The following is a 22,508-nucleotide window of genomic DNA, read 5'->3' as shown; positions in this document are numbered from 1 at the left end:
AAACAGATATGATTCAGTGTCTGCTGACAGTAGGAGGAAGAGTTGAGCCCTATTCTGATTAGTGCAGAGGTGAATTGGGTGATTTAAAAGGATAGTTGGGGTGGGAAGTGAGCAGGGGCTCAGTAGAGTCATTCAGTGTGATTAGGCAAACGGTGTTTGTTAGTAGTTATCTAAATTAGGATTCTCTCCTCACAGAGGCTGGGAAACAGGACCTTTCCTTTTTGATAATAACATTTCAAAGGAAGGACTCCTTGAGAGATGCTTCTGCTTGCAAGAGATAATTATTTGGAACTATATACCTGACTCCATGGCACACAATCAGGAGGCTGAGGCAGAAAGATCACAGTTCAAGGCCAGCCTCAGCAATTTAGTGAGACTCTGTCTCAAAATAAAAAGGGTTGGGGCTGGGGAGATAGCTCAGTCAGTAGAGTGCTTGCCTTGTAAGCACACGCCCTGGGTTTGATCCCCAGCACCCAAAAAAAAAAAAAAAAAAAGGGTTGAGTATAAAGCCCAGTGATAGAGCATCCCTGGGTTTAACCCCATTGCTGCTAGGGAAAAAAAGAGAGAGAGAGAGAGAGAGAGAGAGAGAGAGAGAGAGAGAGAGAGAGAGAGAGAAGAAATGGTAAGCCCATTTTGGCAGATATCTAAGGAAGAAAGGAAAGGTCAGGGGTCAAGCATCAGGTGCAGCCTAGAACACACAGGAAATTTCCCCAGCAGCATTGAGCTTTCTCAAGCAAGCACTTTTGGTGGCATAAGAGGCTACTGACATCCTAGGGACATGGCCTTATGCTGCTAGAAGTCATGCTAGAGTCTGGTCAAGTCTCTTAGTGCAGTGTTTGGACAGAGCTGTCTTGTACCAAGAGGTCTTCAGTTTTCAGTGTGATGCCACTCTCCACTATCCTCTGTGGGATGAAGAGTTGTTCCAGTCAGGGCCCAGGAACAGGCTTAGTTTGGAATGCAGTAGAGGGATCCAATCACAGGACTGCCTGTACCTGAGGGTGAGGAGTGGAGAGGAACTGGAAGTAGTCTGTGCTTAACTCGATAATGGGAATCACTAGAAAGAAGACTCTTCCTTAGGTCCTTGGAGAAGTCTGTGAGGAATGCTGCGAAAGAAGAAGTGAGGGCAGCTTTGTGCAATTTCTGTTAGCAAGTACCAAAACAAGATGCATGCTCCATCAAGTGAGAAGGTCTTAGCTCCCCACTCCTCAGCCAGAACAGACATGGCCTAAACATCCTGATTATTCCTAGAAGGGCTTGTTCAAGAGGGAGCACTAGCAACATGGAGTTGACCTCACTGTGACTTTAACATGGCAGAGCAGCCAGAGGTGCCTGATATTGTAGGGGCTGAGAGAACTTATGTTTATTAAGGGCCTGCAATGACCAAAACACTCACCTAGATCTTAATCTTTCCATCTACCCTATGAAGTAAGTACTTTTTTTGCAGGGGGCAGGGGGATGATTACTGGGGATTAAACTCAGGCACTCAACCATTGGCACATCCCCAGTCTTATTTTGTATTTTATTTAGAGACAGGGTCTCACTAAGTTGCTCAGTGCCTCGCCATTGCTGAGGCTGGCTTTGAATTTGCACCCCCTACCTCAGCCTCCTGAGCTGCTGGGATTATAGGTGTATGCCACTGTGCCCGGCAGAATTAAGAAGTTTTAAATACATAAGGAAACTGAGGCTCATCTATTAAAGAGAAGTAAAGTAACTTGTCCCAACTTTGGGTAAATTAAGAAAAGTTGGGAAACATGTCCAGAATTGCAGGGCCTTACAACAGAAGAGTCTGGATTCAACTAAATATGCACAAACACTTCCCCCTTGTGCCAGCTGGCTCTGCTGTTTTGACTCTTCTTTGGTTGTGGTTTTGGAGGACCTTTTATTTTCTGCAGAGGGAGTGTTGGGGAAGGGCAGAATTGGTGAAAGTTTCCAAAGTTTACTCAGTCTGAGGATTTGCCAGCCAATTCAGCCCTGCCATTGCCTGAATCCAACCACACTTCCTTTCCTCTGCACATTTGTTTGAGTTGTTTTGATCTCTGCAGTGCCACTCATTCCTCCTTCCCAGGCCCCTCCCCATTTCTATCTGCCAGATTCATCCCACAGGGCCCATCTCAAGCTTCTAGAAGCTTCTCCTGGTTCCTTGTACCCTTGCTTTTACCCTTTTCTGGGGAATCTCTTTCTATGACATTCACTTGAGCCTTGACTAGTATTAGAGCTATGTGTCCTCCATTCCCTAGATAAGAATAAGAACCCCCACCCCAGGCCAGGTCTTGGTCTTGGACCCTTTATCCCCCACTATGCTGTGGTCACCTTCCCCAAACACAGAACCTTTGACCCCTGTAGCATAGAACTGAACAGTGCCAAGCCACCGGACTGTGGTTGAGCTCACAGGCCCAGTGGGACCCACTGGTGAGGGCTCCACCTTCCCTCCCTGAGGGCTGGTGCGCTGGGCAGCCTGTGGAAGCATCTTTGCCTGAGGACTAATCCTCTGAAGATTCAGTAACTTCTAGTATCCATTAGTCTTTGGCCTGGGTCCCACATGCTACACCTCAGCCTTAATACCCTTGCTGAGGGGGTTGGGGCTTGGAGAGAACCTCCTTACAGGGCTGTCAGTTATAGGAGTCATGATTCCTTTTGAACAAGCAGATCCTTCCTATCCTCCTCCACCTGTGTCATTTGCCAGAAGCAGAGGTCAAGCCTGAGTCATGATTGGGAGCACAGCGTTGCTCCTGTCAGCAATTCCAGGCAATCTCCTTTACACCAAATTCTGAGCATCTGCACCACTCCCTATCCACTCCCTTCTGTGCCCCAAGGCTGGCTCTGAGGATCAGAGTATGTCCACCCCTGCCTGATTCACCTAACCCATGCTTCCTGCCCTGGGATCTGAGATCCCCACCTCCTACTCCTATTCCTCACCCCAGTCCAGTGGGGTGCAGCCTGTCTTGCTCTGGCCTCCATGGCTCATCATTCCTTCATTCATTCTTTCTCAGCAACCACCACTGCCACCAGTTCTGTCTCAATACATGGCTTAATTTTCCCCAGAGTGCTTATGAAATTATCGTCAACCGTGTTGACGTCTACAGGGTTTGGTCTCCCCAACTAGAATATAAGCTCTCTGAGAGCAGGAAGCTTATCTATCTTGGTCACTGCTGTATATGGAGCGGTGCTGGTGCCTAGCCATTGTCATTTGATGATTAACTGACTGAATTACATAAATGTTTATATGGAGCAGCAAACATGGCACAGGCACCTTTCTAGTGAAGGTAAATGCAGTCAAGTGAGGCTCCCTGGGTGGTTCATAGCAGGGGTGAAAGTGGATAATACTGTACCCCAAGTAGAGCTAGAATACAGGTACCACAGGACTTGTGCTGAGAGGTACAGAAGAGAATTGCCACAGAGCCCCAATCCAGGGCTCCTCCTCACCTGTAGCACGGCCCTGGGCTTACTTCCTCTAGGAAGCCTGTCCTACCTACCAGTTAGATGCTCACCCAGCACAAAACACCTCTCTGAGATCACATTTGCTTATCTGATTATTTCTGTCATCCAGAAATTTCTATTGGACAGCCCTGCTCTGGGCCGGAAGCTCTGTGAGGCCAAATACTGAGTCTGTGTTTGGCTCACTGCCATAGCCTCTGTGCCTCCTGTAGGTCCAAGGAAGGGGCACTCACTCATTATTGTGGAATGGGTGAATGGGACTCCCTCAAGGATTAGGTTCTCCGTCCTGTTTCTCACTGGGCACAGAACTTCAGTGCTTCTGCTTCCTGGCACTAACATTGTAGACACCCTAAACTGAGTGTTATGGCACCCCCTTGAATTGTGCAGTGGCCCAAGTAGCAGGCTTCTTGGCCACAGTCCCAGTCCCACCAGTGCTCTGGGAAATTTTAAGCCAATATCTCATCTTCACCAACCACCATGCAGTGCCTGGCTCCTGCAACAGAGGCTCTAGTTCTGGCTCAAGAAGTTTTTCCAGCTTTTCAGTCCCATTTCCTCGTTGCTTTTCCTTCATCTCTTTCCCCAGAGTTACCAGTCTGAGTCAGCACCCACTGCACCCTGGGTGAAATAGAATGTCCTATCATGGGGACTTTCCCTCTGTGGCCCTCCTGTTTTTTTAGGTCCAGCCCTGGGGCCCTTCCCTCCCCTCTCACTGGCCAGCCTTTTCCCTCTCGTTCCTCAGTCAGGAAGTGTGCAGAGTAGTACCACTGGCTAGTGAGGAATTTTCCCAGCCTGATTCAGAAGGAATTGGGGTACAGGGAGGACATAAATACTCCAAGTGCCCAAGGAACCCCAGGACCCTAGGGAAATAGACAGTATGGAGCATTTTCTTGGACTCTGAGACACTCTAGTTCCCTGGTACATCCCAGAGATCAAGAAGCTTGTAGAACTTCAAGGTAGGAAGACTGATCCTTGAATGTCCTCTACTACATTCTCACAAAGTGATTGACACTTGCATGATTGCTTCCCCTGATGGTGAGCTCACTACCACTCATTAAGGTCCATCCCACATTTGGGTGGCCTTAATTATTAGAAAGTCCTCCATAATGAGCCTATATCCATTTACTTGTCTTTGTATTTTCTTTCAAGATATACAGAATCAGTGTATTTTCTGTTCCAGGAGTTTGAAGACTATTATCACCTGACCCTTGAGTCTTCTCTTCCAGTTCAGCATCTCCCTGTCTTCCTTTTGGGCTCTCCTCACCATCCTGATTTCTCCTTCCTCAAAATGGGCCACACACTCCCAACAGGGTCTGACTGTCACTGGGTTTGGAACCTAAGACCCTGACATTCTCGGTTCTAAAAAGTCTCTGTGCAGCTCAACCAAGTTAGTGCTTTTGGCAAGCAAATAATAGGGTCTACTCTTACCAACCCTGTGCCAGCCACGATCTCTCTTTCTTTACACATTGGTGTTATTCCACCTCCCAAACACTTACTCTTGTGCAGATGATGGGGAGCAAAGAATCTGATTCTATTCCTGTTCAATACCATCTGGTCAAATCTGTCCCCAAAATCTGGCCAGATCCCATAAACCTGTATTTCTCCCACCACGCACTGACGATCTTCAATTATAAGAATGGCACCTGTCATTCAATGTGTCACTGGAAAAATACTACAACCAGGGACCTCCCTCCAGGTTGACAAAGACACATTGATTAATATTATTTGGGGATAGACCTCCTACCAGTTATAACTATCATCCCACCAACAGTTCACCAACCTGTGCTAAACATATCCCAATAAAGCTGATGGGTTAGAAAAGCACTGGGATTATCATTCAGAAATCTGATTTCTAACCCTGTTTCCACTGCCAATGTGTATGTGGCTTTATGTCACTGAGTACTGGGCTGCTAGAGATTCATTAAGTCCTCCCCTCTGATGTCCTGCTCTGTGGTGGTCAGGGTTACAGAGGAAGAATCAGGAAGCCAGGGGTAGAGGAAGATCCCTGTTGCAAGAGATAAGAAGTGGGCACTTCCTCCCCTGTGCTGGGGGCAAGCTTCAACTCTGCCCTCATTTCTATGTGTAAGTGCCTGGCTCAGACCTATCCCACACACCTTTTTTTCTTTTCAGTACTGAGAATTGGACCCAGGGTTCTCTACCACTTAGGTACCTTCCCAGATGCATTTACCTTTTTATTTTGAGAAAGAATCTTGCTAAGTTGCCAAGGCTGGCCTTGAATTCATGATCCTTCTGTCTCAGCCTGTAGCTGGAATTATAGGTGAGCACTGCCCAGCAGATATTTCCCTCTCATTTCCATTAACATGATTTGTGCTGAGTGTCAGACTTCACAACATTTGATTTATCAAGTCCCCAGGGTTCCCCTTCATCCAAATGTCTTATCTAAACTCCAATCCCTTGAAACCTGCTGAGCTACATCAGACCAGACTTCCCACCCCTTGTTGAGTCCTTCTCCTAGGAGGTGGGAGGTGGGATGTGGTCCTCCAGCACGTCAGCCTCCTGAGCTTCCATCCTCACTTCCTCCTACACTCCCTGCCTTGGCCAGCTCTGGCAGAGTGCAGTGTGCAAGGCCAGACTGTTAAGAATGTGAGGAATGTGAGGAAGACGGTGTGTTCTGGCTGGGTGTGGTGGCGCACGCTTATAATCCCAGCGGCTCAGGAGGCTGAGGCAGGAGGATTGTGAATTCAAAGCCAGCCGCAGCAAAGCGAGATGCTAAGCAACTCAGTGAGACCCTGTCTCTAAATAAAATACAAAATAGGGCTGGAGATGTGGCTCAGTGGTGCCCCTGAGTTCAATCCCTGGTACGGAAAAAAGAAAAGAAAAGACGGTGTGTTCTGGAATCTGACAGCCTGGGCGCCAGGCACTACTACCTCTGAGCATGTGGCCTTGGGCAGTGTCAGTTTCTTGTAATAATGGCTGTGGAGCAGGTAGTCATTACTCTTTCTCTTTAATAATGGCTTTGGGAACATAGCAACTGTCTTCCTCACTTCACTGTGCACTTCTCCCTTTGCTCCCCCATTGAGACTGCTCTGCCTGCACCCTCAGCCCTGCCCTTGCAAGGACTCTACCAAAGCTGTGTGTATACCCCCCCCCCCGCCCATTCCCTGCCTGGGGGGTGGGTAATTACTACCTGTGCATGCCTAACACCCACACCAACCTCTTCTGCCCTGACCTCTCAGCCTCTCTCTACAGGCAAGTATTTCTTGCTGCCTTAGGACATTGACACATCAAACTGAACATGTTAAAAGTAGGTTTTTCTCTTCTCACACAACCCTTTCTCCCCCTACCACATTCTAAGACCTCTGTGGAAACCACAGATCCTCAAGTCTCTCAGCTTTCCAACCTAACTCAGAGATGCCTTTGTCCCCACATCTTGGTCCCACCTGCTACCCAATCCTGCCTGAGTTCTCAGAAATAGTCCTTTTTGCCAGGTGTGGTGCACTCGCCTGTAATCCCAGCAACTTGGAAGCCTGAGGCAAGAGGATTCAAATTTAAGCTACTCTCAGCAATTTAGTTAGGCCCTAAGCAAGGTAGCAAGACCCTGCTTCAAAATAAAAAAATAAGTGGTTGAGGATGTGCCTCAGCAGTAGAACACTTGCCTAGTATGTGGAAGGCCTTGGGTTTGATTCCCAGCACCACTAAATAAATAAACAGGGGCTGGGGATGTACCTCAGTGGTAAAGGGCCCCTGGATTCAATCCTCAGTACCAAAAAAAAAAAAACAGGAATAGTCCTAATCTCTCCCTGTCCTCAATGCACACCCACCTCTCCAGGTCACAAGGACTTGGCTCTGATTCCTAGTCCTAAATATCCATGAGGACATGATTTTCTAGCCCCTTCCCCACATTCACCTCCACACTGTTTTCAGTTCCACACTAACCTCTTACCCACCCCTGTCATTAGGAGAATTTTAAAATAGGAGGAACAGAACTGTATGTTTATGATTTGTGCATTTTTAGTATATATGTATGTTATTCTTCATTGATAAGTTTTAAGGGAAGAATAAAATAAGCATCTGAAGTTTAAAAGAAAACTGTAAACCAATGCATATCACTAGATCTAGAACAAGGGCCTTATAATTCAACCTGAGTTCAGGCAAGGGGTTCCTTCTGTCCTATTCCAGATGGAATAACTCACCGATGAGACCTGTCCAATTCCTGCCATGAGCCCCAGGTGGATCTTTGAATTTAAATTAATTAAAATTAAACAAAATTAAAAATTCAATTCCTCAGTTGCATGAGCCACTTTTCATGATCTCAAAGCTACATGAAGCTAGTGGCAATTATATTGAATCATACAGATATGAACATTTTTTTCAATTGTCAGAAAAAGTTCTATTGAATAGGATCAGTCAACAAATGATAAAAAATGTTCAACATTTCTAGTAATTAGAGAAATGCAAATCAAAACTACACGGAGATTCCATCTCACCCCAGTCAGAATGGCGATTATCAAGAATACAAGTAACAACAAATGTTGGCAAGCATGTGGGGAAAAGGTTCATTCATACATTGCTAGTGGGACTGCAAATTGGTAAAACAACCCTGGAAAGCAGTGTGGAGATTCCTCAGAAAACTTGGAATGGAACCACCATTTGACCCAGTTATCCCACTCCTCTGTATATACCCAAAGAACTTAAAATTGGCATACTACAGTGATGCAGCCACCAATGTTCACAGCAGCACAATTCACAAAAGCTAAGCTATGGAACCAACCTAGGTCCCTTCAAAAGATAAATAGATAAAGAAAATGTGATCCATATACACAATAGAATATTACTCAGTTATAAAGAAGAATGAAATTATGGCATTTGCTGTTAAATGGAGACTATCATGTTAAGTGAAATAAGCCAATTCCAGAAGATTAAAGGCTAAATGTTCTCTCTGATATGCGGATACTAGTACACAATAAGTGGGGAAGGGAAGAACAGAAATTCATTGGATTAGACAAAGAGGAATGAAGGAGTGGGGATGGGAATAGGAAAGAGGTAGAATGAATCAGATATAACTTTCCTATGTTCATATATGAATACATGACCAATGTAACTCCACATCATGTACAGCCACAAGAATGGAAAGTCATACTCCATGTATATATGTTAAAATATACTCTACTGTCATGTATAACATAAAAGAAAAAAGAAAAAAAATAGGACAATGCTGCAGTAAACCATAAGCTCCAGGAAGGAGATGGTATTTTTTTGGTCTGCTACTGCATCTATGGCACCCAGCACACTGTGACACCTAACTATGATGCTAAAAATCAAGTGACTGAATGAATACACATAATGCCACAGCATCACAGGGCCCAGTGGTAGCATCAGTATCCGCCTCCTACTTATTCCTGCTGCCTACATGCCATGCCTGCTAACCCACTTTGACTGGGATTTGACCTAGGGCTCATTGTCCCTTTCCTCCCTACCAACCATCTCTGGCCTCTGACGGCTCAGGGTCAGAGGTGGTGTGTGTGTGTGTGCATGTTGGAGGCAGAAGGAGAGAAAAGAATGGCAGATGTGAAGAAACACCAGGGTTCCAGGGCTTAAAAATCTCAAGTTTGGGCCTTTGGCAATGGCTGCTCCCACCTATGCAGTGAATACCCAGGGGTTTGAATTCTGGCTGTTTCCTCCCAGCCATGCGACTTTGGGCAAGCTATGTAACCTCTGTGAAACTATTGCATACATTGTTTCCTTACTGTGGGATATGGAAAGTGATAGCTGCTTCACATTCATAGTGAATGCATTAAACAAGCAGTCTGGGGCTTGTTGAAAATCATAGTTTGTTCCTGTCTCTACACAGAGTACAATAAAATCCCTTCCTCCAAATAATTCAGATTGTAGCCCTCAGATACCTGCGTGATTCCCACTTATCTCACAGAAGAGGCCAAATATAACTCCTGGCAGCTCCTTTTGCCTTCAAGCAAGAGTCTTGTCATTAATTCCACTCTTCTTATCTCCAAAGGCACCTGGCTCAGCATCTCTCTGCCAGCCAGTTAAGTCTATTTGGATTTCTCTCCCCTACCTTCACTTCATATTACATGCCTGAAAGCCCTTCCTGCCCTCTTTCCAAACCTAGGCCCTACCTTTTGAATTCAAATTTTTTTCATGAGACTCACTTCCTCTCTTAAGCCTACCTGACTCAACCTCTCCAGTTTCAAGATTGCTAATCACCAAGAAACATTTCATGCTTACCTCAGTCTTTGTCCACCCCCTTTTCTCCTTCCTTAGTGACTATGATGTAACACAGTACCTGGCAAACCTGCACCTGTGGGTATCTGTGTTCCACGCACATTGTACCTATGAATGTATATACAGCAGGAAGTAAGAACAGGTGGTAGATAAAATTCAAAACAGGTGATGAAGTGGGAGGACTGAACTAGACAAGGCACAGGTCCCATTTGGCTGCTTAATACATGGGTGGCCCTCTACAAGTTACTGAATCTTTCTGAACCTCAGTTTCCTTGCATGTTTGTTATGAAGATTAGAAATAATAATAATAGTTACTATTACTATTTACTGAGCCTGTTACTCAATACAGTTATTATTCTAAGTACTTTCTAAAGATTGTTTATTTAATCTTAATTTCAACTCAAGCAGTTAAGTAATATCTTCCCTTGACACTGCTGAAGAAATTGAGACAGAGGAAACTCAAGACAGGTTGAATATTTGCCATCTAAGTCACACAGCTAGTACTCACAAGCTAGGATTTACAACCAGGCAGTCAGCTCTAGGGTCCACGTTCTTAACCACTCTGCTGCTGCCTCCTGCATGTGTCCCATATGTGCGAACACACCCAGCTCCCATCACAAAGCTCCCATCATGGTGCCTGGCACAAGGATAACTAAGTTGAGTAAGTCCTTCCTCACTAGGACTGTAAGTACATCGAGCCAGGGAAACTGTCTCTTTTCCTCTTTAACTTGTTACAGGTTTTAGGAAAGGACAAAATTTACACTGGACACTTTACATATATTTCCAGGGCCTGAGAGAGGTATGTAAGATATATAAAGATTTAAAGCTAAACTTCTATTCAGAGTAAATTAGAAATAAACACCCACCACATGGTCACATACTTTTCACAAAAGTATCCCAGAGTTGGATGCTGTGGTGCATGCCTGTATCCAAACTACTTAGAAGACTGACGCAGGAGGATAACAAGCCCAGGAGTTCATGGCCACCCTGGACAACATAGCAAGACCCTGTTTGAAAAAAAAATTCACACACACATACACACTCACTGCCCTTTTAAACCTCATGAAGATTCCATCAGGAAACCCTGCTGCATTGGTTGAGGCCACATGGATGTCCTCCTGATCCTTAAATGCCAAGCACACACATTGTTAGGCCCAGCCAAGCTAGCCTTCACGATGTGGTATTTTGTTCATCTAAATAAATACCAAGAAACAATTAAGAACTGAGGTCAGCCAGGCACGGTGAGGTAATCTCAGCAGCTCAGGAGTGTGAGGCAGGAGGATCACAAGTTCAAAGACAGCCTCAGTAACTTTGCAAGGCCCTAGGCAACTTAGCAAGACCAGCCTCAAAATAAAATAAAATAAATAAATAAATAAATAAAACAAGAAGGGCTGGGGATGTAACTCAATGGTAAAGTGCCCTTGGGTTTAATCTCCAGTAAAAAAAAAAAAAGAAAGAAACAATTCACAGGATATGACTTATTATTGTTTCTTGAATTTATGGAGCCAATTTCCAGTCATTGCACTTCATTTTTAATAATAAATGAGCAAACTGTCTTATAGGTATGAAACGATTGCTGTGTCTGGTGATATATGCCTGTGATCTCAGAGATTTGGAAGGCTGAGCAGGAGGATTGTAAGTTCGAGGCCAGCCTCAGTCACTTAGTGACACTCTGTCTCAAAATAAAAAATAAAAAGGGCTGGGGATGTGGCTCAATGGTTAAGTGCCCCTGGGTTTAATCCCTGGTATTTAAAAAAAAAAAAAAAAAAAGAACTGAGGCCAGATATGAGAAAGACTAGACCAAAAAGTATCGTTCTTGTTCTCCAAGAACTATCAATCTGATTGGAGATACTGGTGCATAATCCAAAACCTGTACTAGGAAAAGGAAAGAAGCATTTTGACAGCACATAAAAGTCTATCAAATCAGACTGGCAGGGGGGAGAGGTAAGGGAAGAATGAAGGAAGGCTGGATTGTGTAGAGGGAAATGAGGGTTGGGGAGGGTGTGGGAAAGATAATGGAGTGAGACAAACATCATTACCCTATGTATATGTATGATCACACAAACAGTATGACTCTACTTCGTTCATGTACAACCAGATAAATGAAAGCTGTACCCCATTTATGTACTATGAATAAAATAATAATGATGAAATAAGACTGGGGTATTTCGAATTTCCTGAGGTCACACTTGTTTTTTAAAGATGAACAGTAGTTGCTTGACAAAAGAAAGGTATGGAAGAAGAGTCTTGTGGGGAACCCCAGGGAACAGTGGCCTCTGCCTGTAATCTCAGAGATCTGGGAAGCTGAAGCAAAAGGATCACAAGTTTGAGGCCAGACTCAGCAACTTAGCAAGACCCTATCTCAAAAGAAAAGTTAAAAGGCTGGGGTGTAGCTCAGGGGTAGAGCACCCCAGGTTCCAACCCCAATACCAGGGCAAGGAGTAGTGACAGGGAAGAAGAGGAAACAGATTAACATATTTGGAAAACTGCAAGAGGTTTGATAAGCTAATGATTTTAACAGGGACAGTGTTATGGTTTGGATATGAGGTGTCCACCAAAAGCTGTGTTAATAAAGGAATGTTCAGAGGTGAAATGATTGGATTATGAAAGCTTGTAACCTAATCAGTCCACACTGGTTTGAATGGACTGACTGAGAGGTAACTGTAGGCAGGTGAGGAATGGCTCCAGGAGTTGGGTCAGTGGGGATGTGCCCTGGAAGGGTGCATCTTCTCTGTGGCTCCCACCCTCCCTCTGCTTCCTGGCCCCTCCATGAGCTGAGCAGCTTTCCTCCTCTGGGCCTTTCCCCCATGATGTGCTGCCTCATCTTGGGCCCTGAGCAATGAAGTCAATCATCTATGGACTGAGACCTCTGAAACCATGTGCCCCAAATAAACTTTACCTTCTCTAAGTTGTTCTTGTCAGGAATAGTCAGGTTCAGTCAGGAATGCAAAAGTTCACTAAAACAGGTAGGACATGGGGTGGAAGGGTAGGGGACTAAGTGCCAAAAGGCCCCATGTGCTGGAAGATTCAAATTCTGTCCAGAACCAGCACTGAGGCAGGAGGAATGTGAGTTCAAAGTCAACCTCAGCAACTTAGCGAGGCCTTAAGCAACTCAGTGAGACCCTGTCTCTAAATAAAATATTAAAAAGGGCTGGGGATGTGGCTCAGTAATTAAGTGCCCCTCAGTTCAATCTCTGGTACCAAAAAAAAAAAAAAAAAAAAAATAGAAAGAAAAAAGAAAATTCTGTCAAGAGCCACTGAAGGCTTTTAAACAGAAATGTGACATTGAATATTCATTTTAAAAAGAAATGTTCCAGTAGCACAGAGGATGAACTGATGATAGAGGGTACAGGGTGGAGATGGTGAACAACAAAGACTTCCAACAGTTCTACTGCCAGCAGGAATGGAAAAAGTATTTAAGAGAGATTAACAAGTGGAGAGGAAATAGTATTATTGTTTACAATAGGAAACATGAGGCCAATATTTTGACAGGATAGATGGGTGACGATGGTATCTTTTGACTTTTGGAGTTTAAGATACCTCTGTGGCACCCAGGTGATATGCAATAGGCTTTTGAATATTTATGTATACATAAATACGTATAATGTATACATATAATATATATAAAGTATACATATATATTTAATTATTAAAGTTCAGAAGACATCTGTGCTGAAGATAAAAATTTGGATGTCATCACCTAACAGGCAGTAATTAAAACCATGAGAGTTGATGAAGTCACGCAGAGAAAGTGTAGGGTCAGAAGATCTGTGGGCCAAGGACAGAGCTCTGGGAATTTGGAACTTTATCCCTCGTTGAACAAGACTTGAATGTGTTAATGCTGGAACAACGTGTGCAGTGAAAACAGTAAGCAATAGGACACGGATATCGCCAATATTTAGGAAAAGTGAACTAAGCGAGGCAAAAGTGCAGGAGAAGCCAGGAAAGGGGCGTCAGGCATAAAGAAGGCAGTGAGTGGTGTCAGTCAAAGGTCAGGGAAGATAAGGGCAAGAAATCCATCCGTTAGATTTGACAACAGGGAGGTGGCCAGTGTGGCCAGAATAATTACGGTCAGTGGAGCTGTAAGGGTGTGGGTTTCAGGTTGTTAGAGAAACCTCTTCAACTAGATTTAATTTTGAGTCGCCAACTGGAACAGCCGCCCCAGCTCATTTCACACGTACGCTATGGCCGCGCGTGCGCACTCTTACACACTAGGGTGCTCAAAGGAAGTTGGCGTTTTTTGACCTCCCGCGCCGAGCCCCGCGCACGCGCCTCACGATCTGGCTGTCTCTGCCCTGGCTACCCACCCGGGCCTGCAGAGGGCGCTGCGCCTCAGTGAGCTGGGGAGTAACGCCGCTCTAGCCAGAGTACCGGCTCGGTGGCGGGCGCTGCAGCTCCTGGTCTCCAGCGTCTCCTCCCAGCGCAGGTGGGTCCGCCCGCGGCGGGCGGGGGTGCCTGGGAGCCGTGGGGCGGGCGGGCAGCAGCAGTCTCCCCGGCGCGTAGTCGTCCCTACTGCTCAGGTGCCGCGACTTGGGCTGCGGCCTCGGCAGATCGGGCTGCGGGTAGGGCTGCGCGGGTGGAGACCCTAGTCCTAGCGAGATCCTCCTGGATGCACAGTGCTTGTCTAGGACCCCTTTCCACTGCGAGGGTCGCTACCCAATCCCGCGTGCCGCTTCCGGCGGACACCTGAGGGCGGAGCTATTAGGGGCGGGGCCCCGTGATTGACACCTCTTTCCCCAGACTTCGGTGCTACCACTGGACCCCTCCCCTGTCCTGAACGCTGAGCCGGCACCATGGTGAGAGAACCCTGAGCCCAGCCCCTCAGCTCCTCATGCCCACACCCTCGCCCCGTGTGGCTCTGCCTCCTTTGCCCCATAGGAACTTTGGACTCTACATTAGGGGGATCTGTAGGTCTACTCCTGCAAGGCAACCTGCATTCTTCCAACCTTCCCATCCCTGTAGCACGGGCGCCTGAAGGTGAAGACGTCAGAAGAGCAGGCGGAGGCCAAAAGGCTAGAGAGGGAGCAGAAGCTGAAACTCTACCAGTCAGCTACCCAAGCTGTCTTCCAGAAGGTGGGGTTCTCAGAGATAGCCCCGAGTCCAGGACGCCCCTTAGCATATCAAGAGGCCAAGATCTGGGCCTTGAGTAGAGCCAAACTACTTGGATCCAAATCTAGGTTCTATCACTTACTGTGTGACCTTGGGCAAGTTTGCTGAATCTCTTTGGGCCACAGTTTGCTCATCTGCAAGGTGGAGCTAATAATTGCACCCACTGCATAAGAATAAGTGTGTAGATTAAATGACAGAATACCTGGAAAGCCTTTTGCATAGTACGTGTTGTATAGTACAGAATATTTTGTAGTTATAAGTTTATGTCATTTAGCCCTGTGGTTGGAGAATCTCTGACCCTGAAACGTGTCTTCTCAGCGCCAGGCTGGAGAGCTAGATGAGTCAGTGCTGGAATTGACAAGCCAGATTCTGGGAGCCAACCCTGATTTTGCCACCCTCTGGAATTGTCGACGAGAAGTGTTTCAACAACTGGAGACCCAGAAGTGCGTCAGGGCTCAGGGTCCCAGGAAGATTTCCCTAATCCTGCCCCTGCCCTGCCTGAGTCCAAGGGTGGAGGAGGAACGGGGCAGTGGTGGGTTTAGAGATGGGGAGAGGGGACTGGATGCAGAAAGTGAGGGTTGAACTGAGGTTGGGTGTTGGAAGGCCCTGATTCCCCTTTTGCTCTGCATGCAGGTCTCCTGAGGAGTTGGCTGCTCTGGTGAAGGCAGAACTTGGCTTCCTGGAGAGCTGCCTGCGTGTGAACCCTAAATCCTATGGCACCTGGCACCACCGCTGCTGGCTGCTGGGACGCCTGCCTGAGCCCAACTGGGCCCGGGAACTGGAATTATGTGCCCGCTTTCTTGAAGTTGATGAACGGAACTGTACGTGCCAAAGATTATGTTCCCACAACCCTCATATCCTGGTATTAGGGCCTCAGTAAGGCCCTTAGTGGGTTGGGATTTTGCTGATGGTGAAAAGGATGATGGAATCAAATGCATCCTCTATGGAATCCATCAAGGTGTTTCTAGGAGTCTCTGAGGGAACCTGGGGGTATCAGTGAGATAAGTCCTCTTTACCCTGCTTCTGAGATATGCTGTCACCTCCTCCCTGCTCCAGTTCACTGCTGGGATTATCGGCGATTTGTGGCTGCACAGGCCGCTGTGCCCCCTGCAGAGGAGCTCGCCTTCACTGACAGCCTCATCACCCGAAATTTCTCCAACTACTCCTCCTGGCATTACCGCTCTTGCCTCTTGCCCCAGCTGCACCCCCAGCCAGACTCTGGCCCACAAGGACGCCTCCCTGAAGATGTGTTGCTCAAAGGTAAGCAAGACCTGGGGATTCTGGCGAGTATTCTGCAGCACTACCCTTCCAGACCTGATACCTGTCTGGCCCTTTCCTGAACCTCAATAAACTTGGTTTATTGAGCACCTACTTCATGCCTTTGGGGGTACATAAGACTCAATCCCTGGCTGCAAGGAGTTCAGGTGTCCAATGGAGAAAATAAAACTGACATATGAAGCCCCCTGCATGGCCAGGGCATATGTGAGACTGAGGGCTGGAGGTGCTTCAAGATGAGTGTTGGTTGAGGAGTGGCCAGGAGCCCACCAGCGTACTCAGCACAGCCCCATGCCTCCCTGACCCCACAGAGCTGGAGCTGGTACAGAATGCCTTCTTCACTGACCCCAATGACCAGAGTGCTTGGTTCTACCACCGCTGGCTTCTGGGCCGAGGTGAGCAATGGGGGAAGAGACTGGGTGTTTGGGACTTGGAAGGAATGCAAGAAAATTTACAGAGACCTGAGGCTTTCTCTCTCCAGCTGACCCCCAGGATGCCGTACACTGCCTGCATGTGAGCCGAGACGAGGCCTGCCTGACTGTGTCCTTCTCTAGGCCCCTCCTAGTGAGTTCTGTGACTATTGCTGGAGAGTATCATGGGATTATGAGCCTGATGCCATTGGGGCTGATGGGTCTTTTTTTGTCCCTTGTGCCAGGTGGGCTCCAGTACAGAGACCTTGCTACTCATGGTTGATGAGTCACCCCTGATTGTGGAGTGGAGGACCCCAGATGGCAGGAACCGACCCAGCCATGTCTGGGTATCCCAGGATTGGTGGGGAAGAAATGAGGGCTTGGAGATGGATGGGTGGGATAGTCTGAAAAGTGGTGAGGCTAGGGCATTTCCTTGACCCAGTGCTCCCAGCTCTGTGACCTGCCCACTGCCTCCCTCAATGATCAGTTGCCCCAACATACATTTCGTGTTATTTGGACAGCAGGCGATGCTCAGAAGGAGTGTGTGCTTTTAAAAGGTAATGCAGCCTGCAGCCCTGACCTTTTCAGCAGCCTTCATCCCTCCTCTACTCTCATGGGTGTCCTCTCCTACTAACTCCCCTTTCCTGCAGGCCGCCAAGAAGGCTGGTGCCGGGACTCAGCCACTGACGAGCAACTGTTCAGGTGATGACTTGAACACAGACAGGAGAGGGGCTCTGGGCTCTGGGTATCTGGAAGTTGGGGCAGAAGTCTTAGGCCTGAGGGAGATGTCAGACTCAATGCTGGGGATGACCAGTATCCCGGGACTATGAGTATCATCCCTTCCCCACCCTGCCCACCCTCAGGTGTGAGCTGTCGGTGGAGAAGTCCACGGTGCTACAATCTGAGCTGGAATCCTGTAAGGAGCTACAGGAGCTGGAGCCTGAGAATAAATGTGAGGCACATTCCCTGAGAGCCTAATCCCCCAGAACCCATCTAAGGAAGCCCAGGGAAAGCAGGAAAGGTCTCAAGAGAATGGGAACAGAGGAGGATCCAGAAGAACTCCTCTGTTTCTCTGATCTCTCCTCAGGGTGCCTGCTTACCATCATTCTGTTGATGCGGGCACTGGACCCCCTCTTATATGAGAAGGAGACGCTGCAGTACTTCCAGACCCTCAAGGCAAGTTGGGCCTGTGGGAACTGGCCAGGGAAGCCCAGTAGGCAGGAGGATAGCAGCTGAATTACATACCTGCCTGCCCTATCTCTACCAGGCCGTAGACCCTATGCGGGCAGCCTACCTGGACGACCTACGCAGCAAGTTCTTGCTGGAGAATAGTGTGCTCAAGATGGAGTATGCTGAGGTGCGTGTGCTGCACCTGGCTCACAAGGTATGGGCTGCTGTGTGTGCCTTCTGCTAGGCCCTTGCCCGCTGGCCTCACCATATCCTGGTTTTGCTGTTAGTCTCAGGTGCCTTCCTGGATATATCTTCCCTACCCAGACTGAGTCCATCATCCTTCTAATCTGTTCCTCAAGGCTGTGCTTTCTGTCACTTGGCCCATTTTCTTCATGTCCCCCAGTTTCAAATCCTGAGTTACCAGGGCCTCATGCTGCTCCTTCCACCAGGCTGGTCATATCATTCTGCCTCCAGAGTGACCCTTGACCCACGCTGCCATGTATCCCATGCTTCTCACCCTGAAGCAAACCCCAGAAGATAAAAGTTCAAATAGTTAGTAGAGATTTCCAGGCTCCACTTTTCCTGTTTCTAGTCCTTACCAATGAGTCTTCCTATCATACCCAGAAATCCATCTCCCCTCTTGGCAAGTCCCTCTGCTGACTTAGCATTCACCCTGGCAGCTCCCCACTATCCTCTTTCCCTTCCATACTTTATTTTTAGTTATAGACAGACACAATACCTTTATTTATTTATTTTAATGCAGTGCTGAGGATCAAACCCAGTGCCTCACACATGCTAGGCTTGCACTGTACCCCTGAGCCACAGCCAATAGCCCCACCTTCCATACTTTAGACTGCCTCCTCCATTCATTCCCACCGGCCACCCCACCCTTAGTGTTCATGGTCCATTCCATGTCCCTGACACGTAGCATGTGCTGCCACAGGCTACAGGGCAAGCTTCCCACCTGCTACCATCCTCTCCTCAGCAACTTCCCCAGAGACCTGTGTAAGGCACAGAGGGCAAGGAGCTGAGGACCCTCCCCCAGATCTTGCTGGGTATCTCATCCCCCTCATACCCCTAGGATCTGACGGTTCTCTGCCATCTGGAACAAGCTGGGTATCTCATCCCCCTCATACCCCTAGGATCTGACAGTTCTCTGCCATCTGGAACAGCTGCTCTTGGTCACCCATCTTGACCTATCACATAATCGTCTCCGAGCCCTGCCCCCTGCCCTGGCTGCTCTGCGCTGCCTTGAGGTAAAACATTCATTCTTCCCTTGCTATCCTGGGCAATCCTTTTTCCATTACTCCAACTCAGAAGTCTGCCCATCCTACAGAGATGTCCAGGACCTCCCAGTCCCTACAGGTGACCAGTTGCCCTCCCCCATCCATCACCCAGCCTGACCCTATGAATCCTTCCATGTACTGTAAGCTGATCACCCTGGCTCTTGTGTTGCTTGTTCCAGCCCCAGGCTGACAGCTGCTCACTCAGTCTTGTGCCTCCCTGCTCCCCCAGGTGCTGCAGGCAAATGATAACGCCATAGAGTCCCTGGATGGCATCACCAACCTGCCCCGGCTACAGGAACTATTACTGTGCAACAACCGTATCCTTCTTTTGGCTCCCTTGAGGGGCACACTGTGGCAGGATAGACCGCAGACATAGACAGGGTACCATCCTGAGACAGGGCGGGAGATAGGGGCTCTGGCGATGTGAGCTGAAGGGAGACAATAGCCTGGGGCTGTCTGGAGCTATCATTAACTTGCACCAGTGGAGTGTTGCGGAGGGTAAGTGACTTCCTCAAGCCAGAGTTCACAAACGGGCAACCTGAAGGTGGTTCCCGGGGACCATATAGTATTATAAAAATCAAGAAATTGCATATTTTTAAAAATCTAAAACTGATTCCTCTTTTAAAAATTGGAAGTTAGAGCAACATTTGACCAATATTTCCACTTGGCAGCCCTTGGTCATTGCTGAATAGTGAATGCCTCTTTGCATCAGGTTAGTTTTCTACTTTGCCAGTCTCTACCACTGCTCTGGTACCACCCCAAGCCTGCTTCATATGCTTCCTGCCCAGCCACTGTGGGCAGGTGTTTGCAGTCCCTGCATTGAGCCTTACTCCCTCCGGGGAAGCATCGGAGATGCCTATGAAACATACTTCCAAGCAGCAGTCACTGGCTCTCAAGGGTGCCCAGTAGTAGACAGATCTGGGGAAACCCGCCGAACTTTCCTTGACTCTCCACCCAAGGCCTCCAGCAGCCTGCAGCACTCCAATCTCTTGCCTCCTGCCCTAGGCTGGTCCTCCTCAACCTGCAGGGCAACCCACTGTGCCAAGAAGGGAACATCTTGGAGCACCTGGCCGAACTGCTGCCTTCAGTTAGCAGCATCCTCACCTAAGAGACCCTGCCCTACACCCTTGACCTTTAACTTATTGGGACTGAATAAAGAACGGAGAGGCCCCCTCAGGCTGCCAAGCTGCTGTCACTGCTGCCTCTATGCCACTACCAGCATTACCACTGCCACATATTTTGGGAAAAGAAAAGGAAGAGACTTGGGGTGTGTCTACCTTCATTTAATGCTCTACACCCTGCTGTTCCCTGTCACAGAGAACAAAACCAGTGTCTGGCACAGAAAACAGGGCTGCATTTATGCTTGTCTTCTGGTTTGGAGGCTAGGCAGGGCCTAGGTTCCAGAATAGGATAGGAACTGGGAGAACTACAAAACAGCTGTAAATCTCTCTAACTGGCTGGGCATAGTGGCACACACCTGTATTCTCAGTGGCTTGGGAGGCTGAGGCAGGAGGATCGCGAGTTCAAAACCAGCCTCAACAACTTAGTGAGGCCGTAAGCAACTTGGAGAGACTCTGTATCTAAATAAAATATTTTAAAAAGGGATGGGGATGTGGCTCAGTGGTAAGCATCCCTGAATCCAGTCCCTGCTACCAAAAAAAGTCTCTGTCTGGAAGAGATCATAAAAGTTTCTCCCACAACACCTGTCCCTTTCAGATGCCCTCTCTGCCGTGGTTCTCATTCACCTCAACTGAGAAGTCTCCAGTGTTCCATGTTCCAGGAAGAGCAAGTCAGCATTCCCTTTCTCCACCCTATTGTAGCAATAGTATCAAGTCCCCATGAACAGTGTTCCACAGTTGAAAAACCTTTAGAAATACTTGATCCCATTTGATCCCTCACAAATTCTCAGGGATGAGGTGATTATGCCCATTTGTACTAATGAGGAAACTGCTGTTAAGACTTGCCCAAAGTTGCTGAGCTCTGAGGTGCTGGAGCCAAAGTCATCTACTAACCTGGTTTTCTTTATCAGTTTTAAATGAAAAAAAGTACACAAAATGGTTGGGTTGCTCCTGTGGTTTCCCTCTTCCTGTCCCCCACACCTTGTCCAGACTTTGAAAGCCCTGAGGCACCAGGCCTCCAAGAGGGAGGAGAGGGGGAGCAGCTCTGGGTTAGGGCACCCAGTCAAACCTGGCTGGGTGGGGAAAGAGAAAGATTGATTGAAACAAGGGAGAGTGTGACAAAGGCATTTTCCTGGTTCTCTGGGATCTACCTGGGCCCACATGTGCTCACACACATCAAGTCACACAGGGCCGCACCCCTTCCTATACCCTAAGCGGTATTCAAACAGCCCCACAATGAAGCCCTTTGGCTGACCTGCCTCACACTGCCTGGAAATTTTATTTCCACCAGTGTGTGTGCTGAGTATTGGAAGGTGCTACAGATCCCTGCCAGGTGTTGGAGCTTGCTGTTGGACAAGAAAGTCAGTGTGGATATAGAGGACTCCCTGCCAGCTGGAGCCTCTCTGTCCCCAGTCCTCCTTTCCTGGTACATCAACAGCCTCTCCTCAAGTCGGTTTCCTTGTCTTTTTTGGCAATCCTGTTTTCCTTATCTTCAGTTCACTGGCCCATAGGCAGAGCTGGAACACCAGTGGGTTGAAGAGAAGGGACTCCTGGCTGCTGGGCATGCGATTAGGGCCCAAGGAGAGCCTCCCTGAAGACACCTAGTGCCTCTGCCTTGGGGTTGTCTCCATGGCATCTCAGGTGTTTCTGTCAGAGCCAGGGGTGGAGCTAGGAAGCACATTGTGTAGATGCCTGGAGCCGGTTGGTCTGGATTCCCAGGAAGAATTCCAGGACGGAGAAGAGGCAGAATTCTCCACTCCAGCTGACCAGACACTCTTCTCAGTGAGAAAAGGGAATACTCTGTAGCCTGGGGAGCCCCAGGCTCAGAGGAGAAAATAAGAGATTGCTCCTACACTGACCCCAACCCCAGTCCCAAACAGGAGACACAAGAAGCTGAGAGGCAGCTCACTCATGCTGGGGGCTATGGAGCAGCTGGAGGAAGGAGAGACATATGGGTGGAGGGGTGGGTGTCAGAAGATCTGGTAAAGCCGGCAGGTCAGGGGCTGGCTGGTGGAGCCAGTCTGAGGGCCTGGCTGTTGATGTCACCAGTCTAGCCCAGGATGCTGGGACCTCCCTAAAGCAGGATGAATTCCAGGACGGGCCCCATGGGCAGTTTCACAGAGCTGAGCCTGGTCTAGGCTGCAAGGGAGCTTGGCAGCAGGGGCCTGCATGAGCAGAGGTAGGCATCCTCAGCTTGGGAACATAAGGTCAGCCAGACAGGGCTGTGGGTGGAAGTCCCCCTGCCCCACGGCTCTTTACACACCCAGTCTGGAAAGAATAAGCCTGTTAGGGCTGAGGATAAAGCTCAGTAGGTAGAGTGCTTGCCTTGCCAGCACTAAGGCCCAGGGTTCAACCCCGAGCACCACAAAAAAAAAAAAAAAAAAAAAAAAGAATAAGAGAATAAACCTGTTGTCTCACCAAAGCCTTGCCTTTTTCACCCCAGTTTCAGCCCGGAAGGACCGGACCCTGCTCCCTCCCTAGCACATCTCAGTTCCTAGAAAGGGGAA

At 48.1% G+C, this 22,508-nt stretch overlaps 1 protein-coding gene across 4 annotated transcripts; it reads left to right on the top strand.

Moving 5' to 3' along the window:
• The first annotated feature begins 13,955 nt into the window (after nt 1-13,955).
• On the top strand, nt 13,956-20,460 carry Rabggta (Rab geranylgeranyltransferase subunit alpha). Of its 4 annotated transcripts, none has more exons than XM_047539973.1 (17): nt 13,956-14,059; nt 14,374-14,429; nt 14,596-14,706; nt 15,061-15,185; nt 15,376-15,563; nt 15,799-16,002; nt 16,329-16,412; nt 16,499-16,581; nt 16,673-16,774; nt 16,879-16,984; nt 17,078-17,129; nt 17,291-17,379; nt 17,515-17,603; nt 17,695-17,784; nt 18,740-18,853; nt 19,113-19,200; nt 19,843-20,460. In XM_047539973.1, the coding sequence occupies exons 2-17, from the start codon at nt 14,427-14,429 to the stop codon at nt 19,989-19,991; spliced, it is 1,677 nt and encodes a 558-aa protein (XP_047395929.1). In that variant the 5' UTR covers nt 13,956-14,059; nt 14,374-14,426; the 3' UTR covers nt 19,992-20,460. The 4 variants fall into 4 exon arrangements, 3 of the variants coding, with proteins under 3 accessions (XP_047395929.1, XP_047395927.1, XP_047395928.1); XM_047539971.1 differs by having other exon boundaries at nt 17,695-17,811; nt 19,843-20,459; XR_007107082.1 differs by lacking the exon at nt 19,843-20,460 and having other exon boundaries at nt 17,695-17,811; nt 18,679-18,853.
• The last annotated feature ends 2,048 nt before the right edge of the window (nt 20,461-22,508 follow it).

The sequence above is a fragment of the Sciurus carolinensis genome, chromosome 2, assembly GCF_902686445.1.
Source record: "Sciurus carolinensis chromosome 2, mSciCar1.2, whole genome shotgun sequence".
Taxonomy (NCBI): domain Eukaryota; kingdom Metazoa; phylum Chordata; class Mammalia; order Rodentia; family Sciuridae; genus Sciurus; species Sciurus carolinensis.
Note: the sequence above shows the minus strand (reverse complement) of the source record. Positions and strands in the feature narration are given on the sequence as shown.

Excerpts from the sequence above, each read along its gene's own strand:
- Rabggta (XM_047539971.1), top strand. Across the intron at positions 16,413-16,498 it reads CCGCTGGCTTCTGGGCCGAG|CTGACCCCCAGGATGCCGTA; the intron begins GTGAGCAATGGG and ends TTCTCTCTCCAG. Across the intron at positions 17,130-17,290 it reads ACTGACGAGCAACTGTTCAG|GTGTGAGCTGTCGGTGGAGA; the intron begins GTGATGACTTGA and ends GCCCACCCTCAG.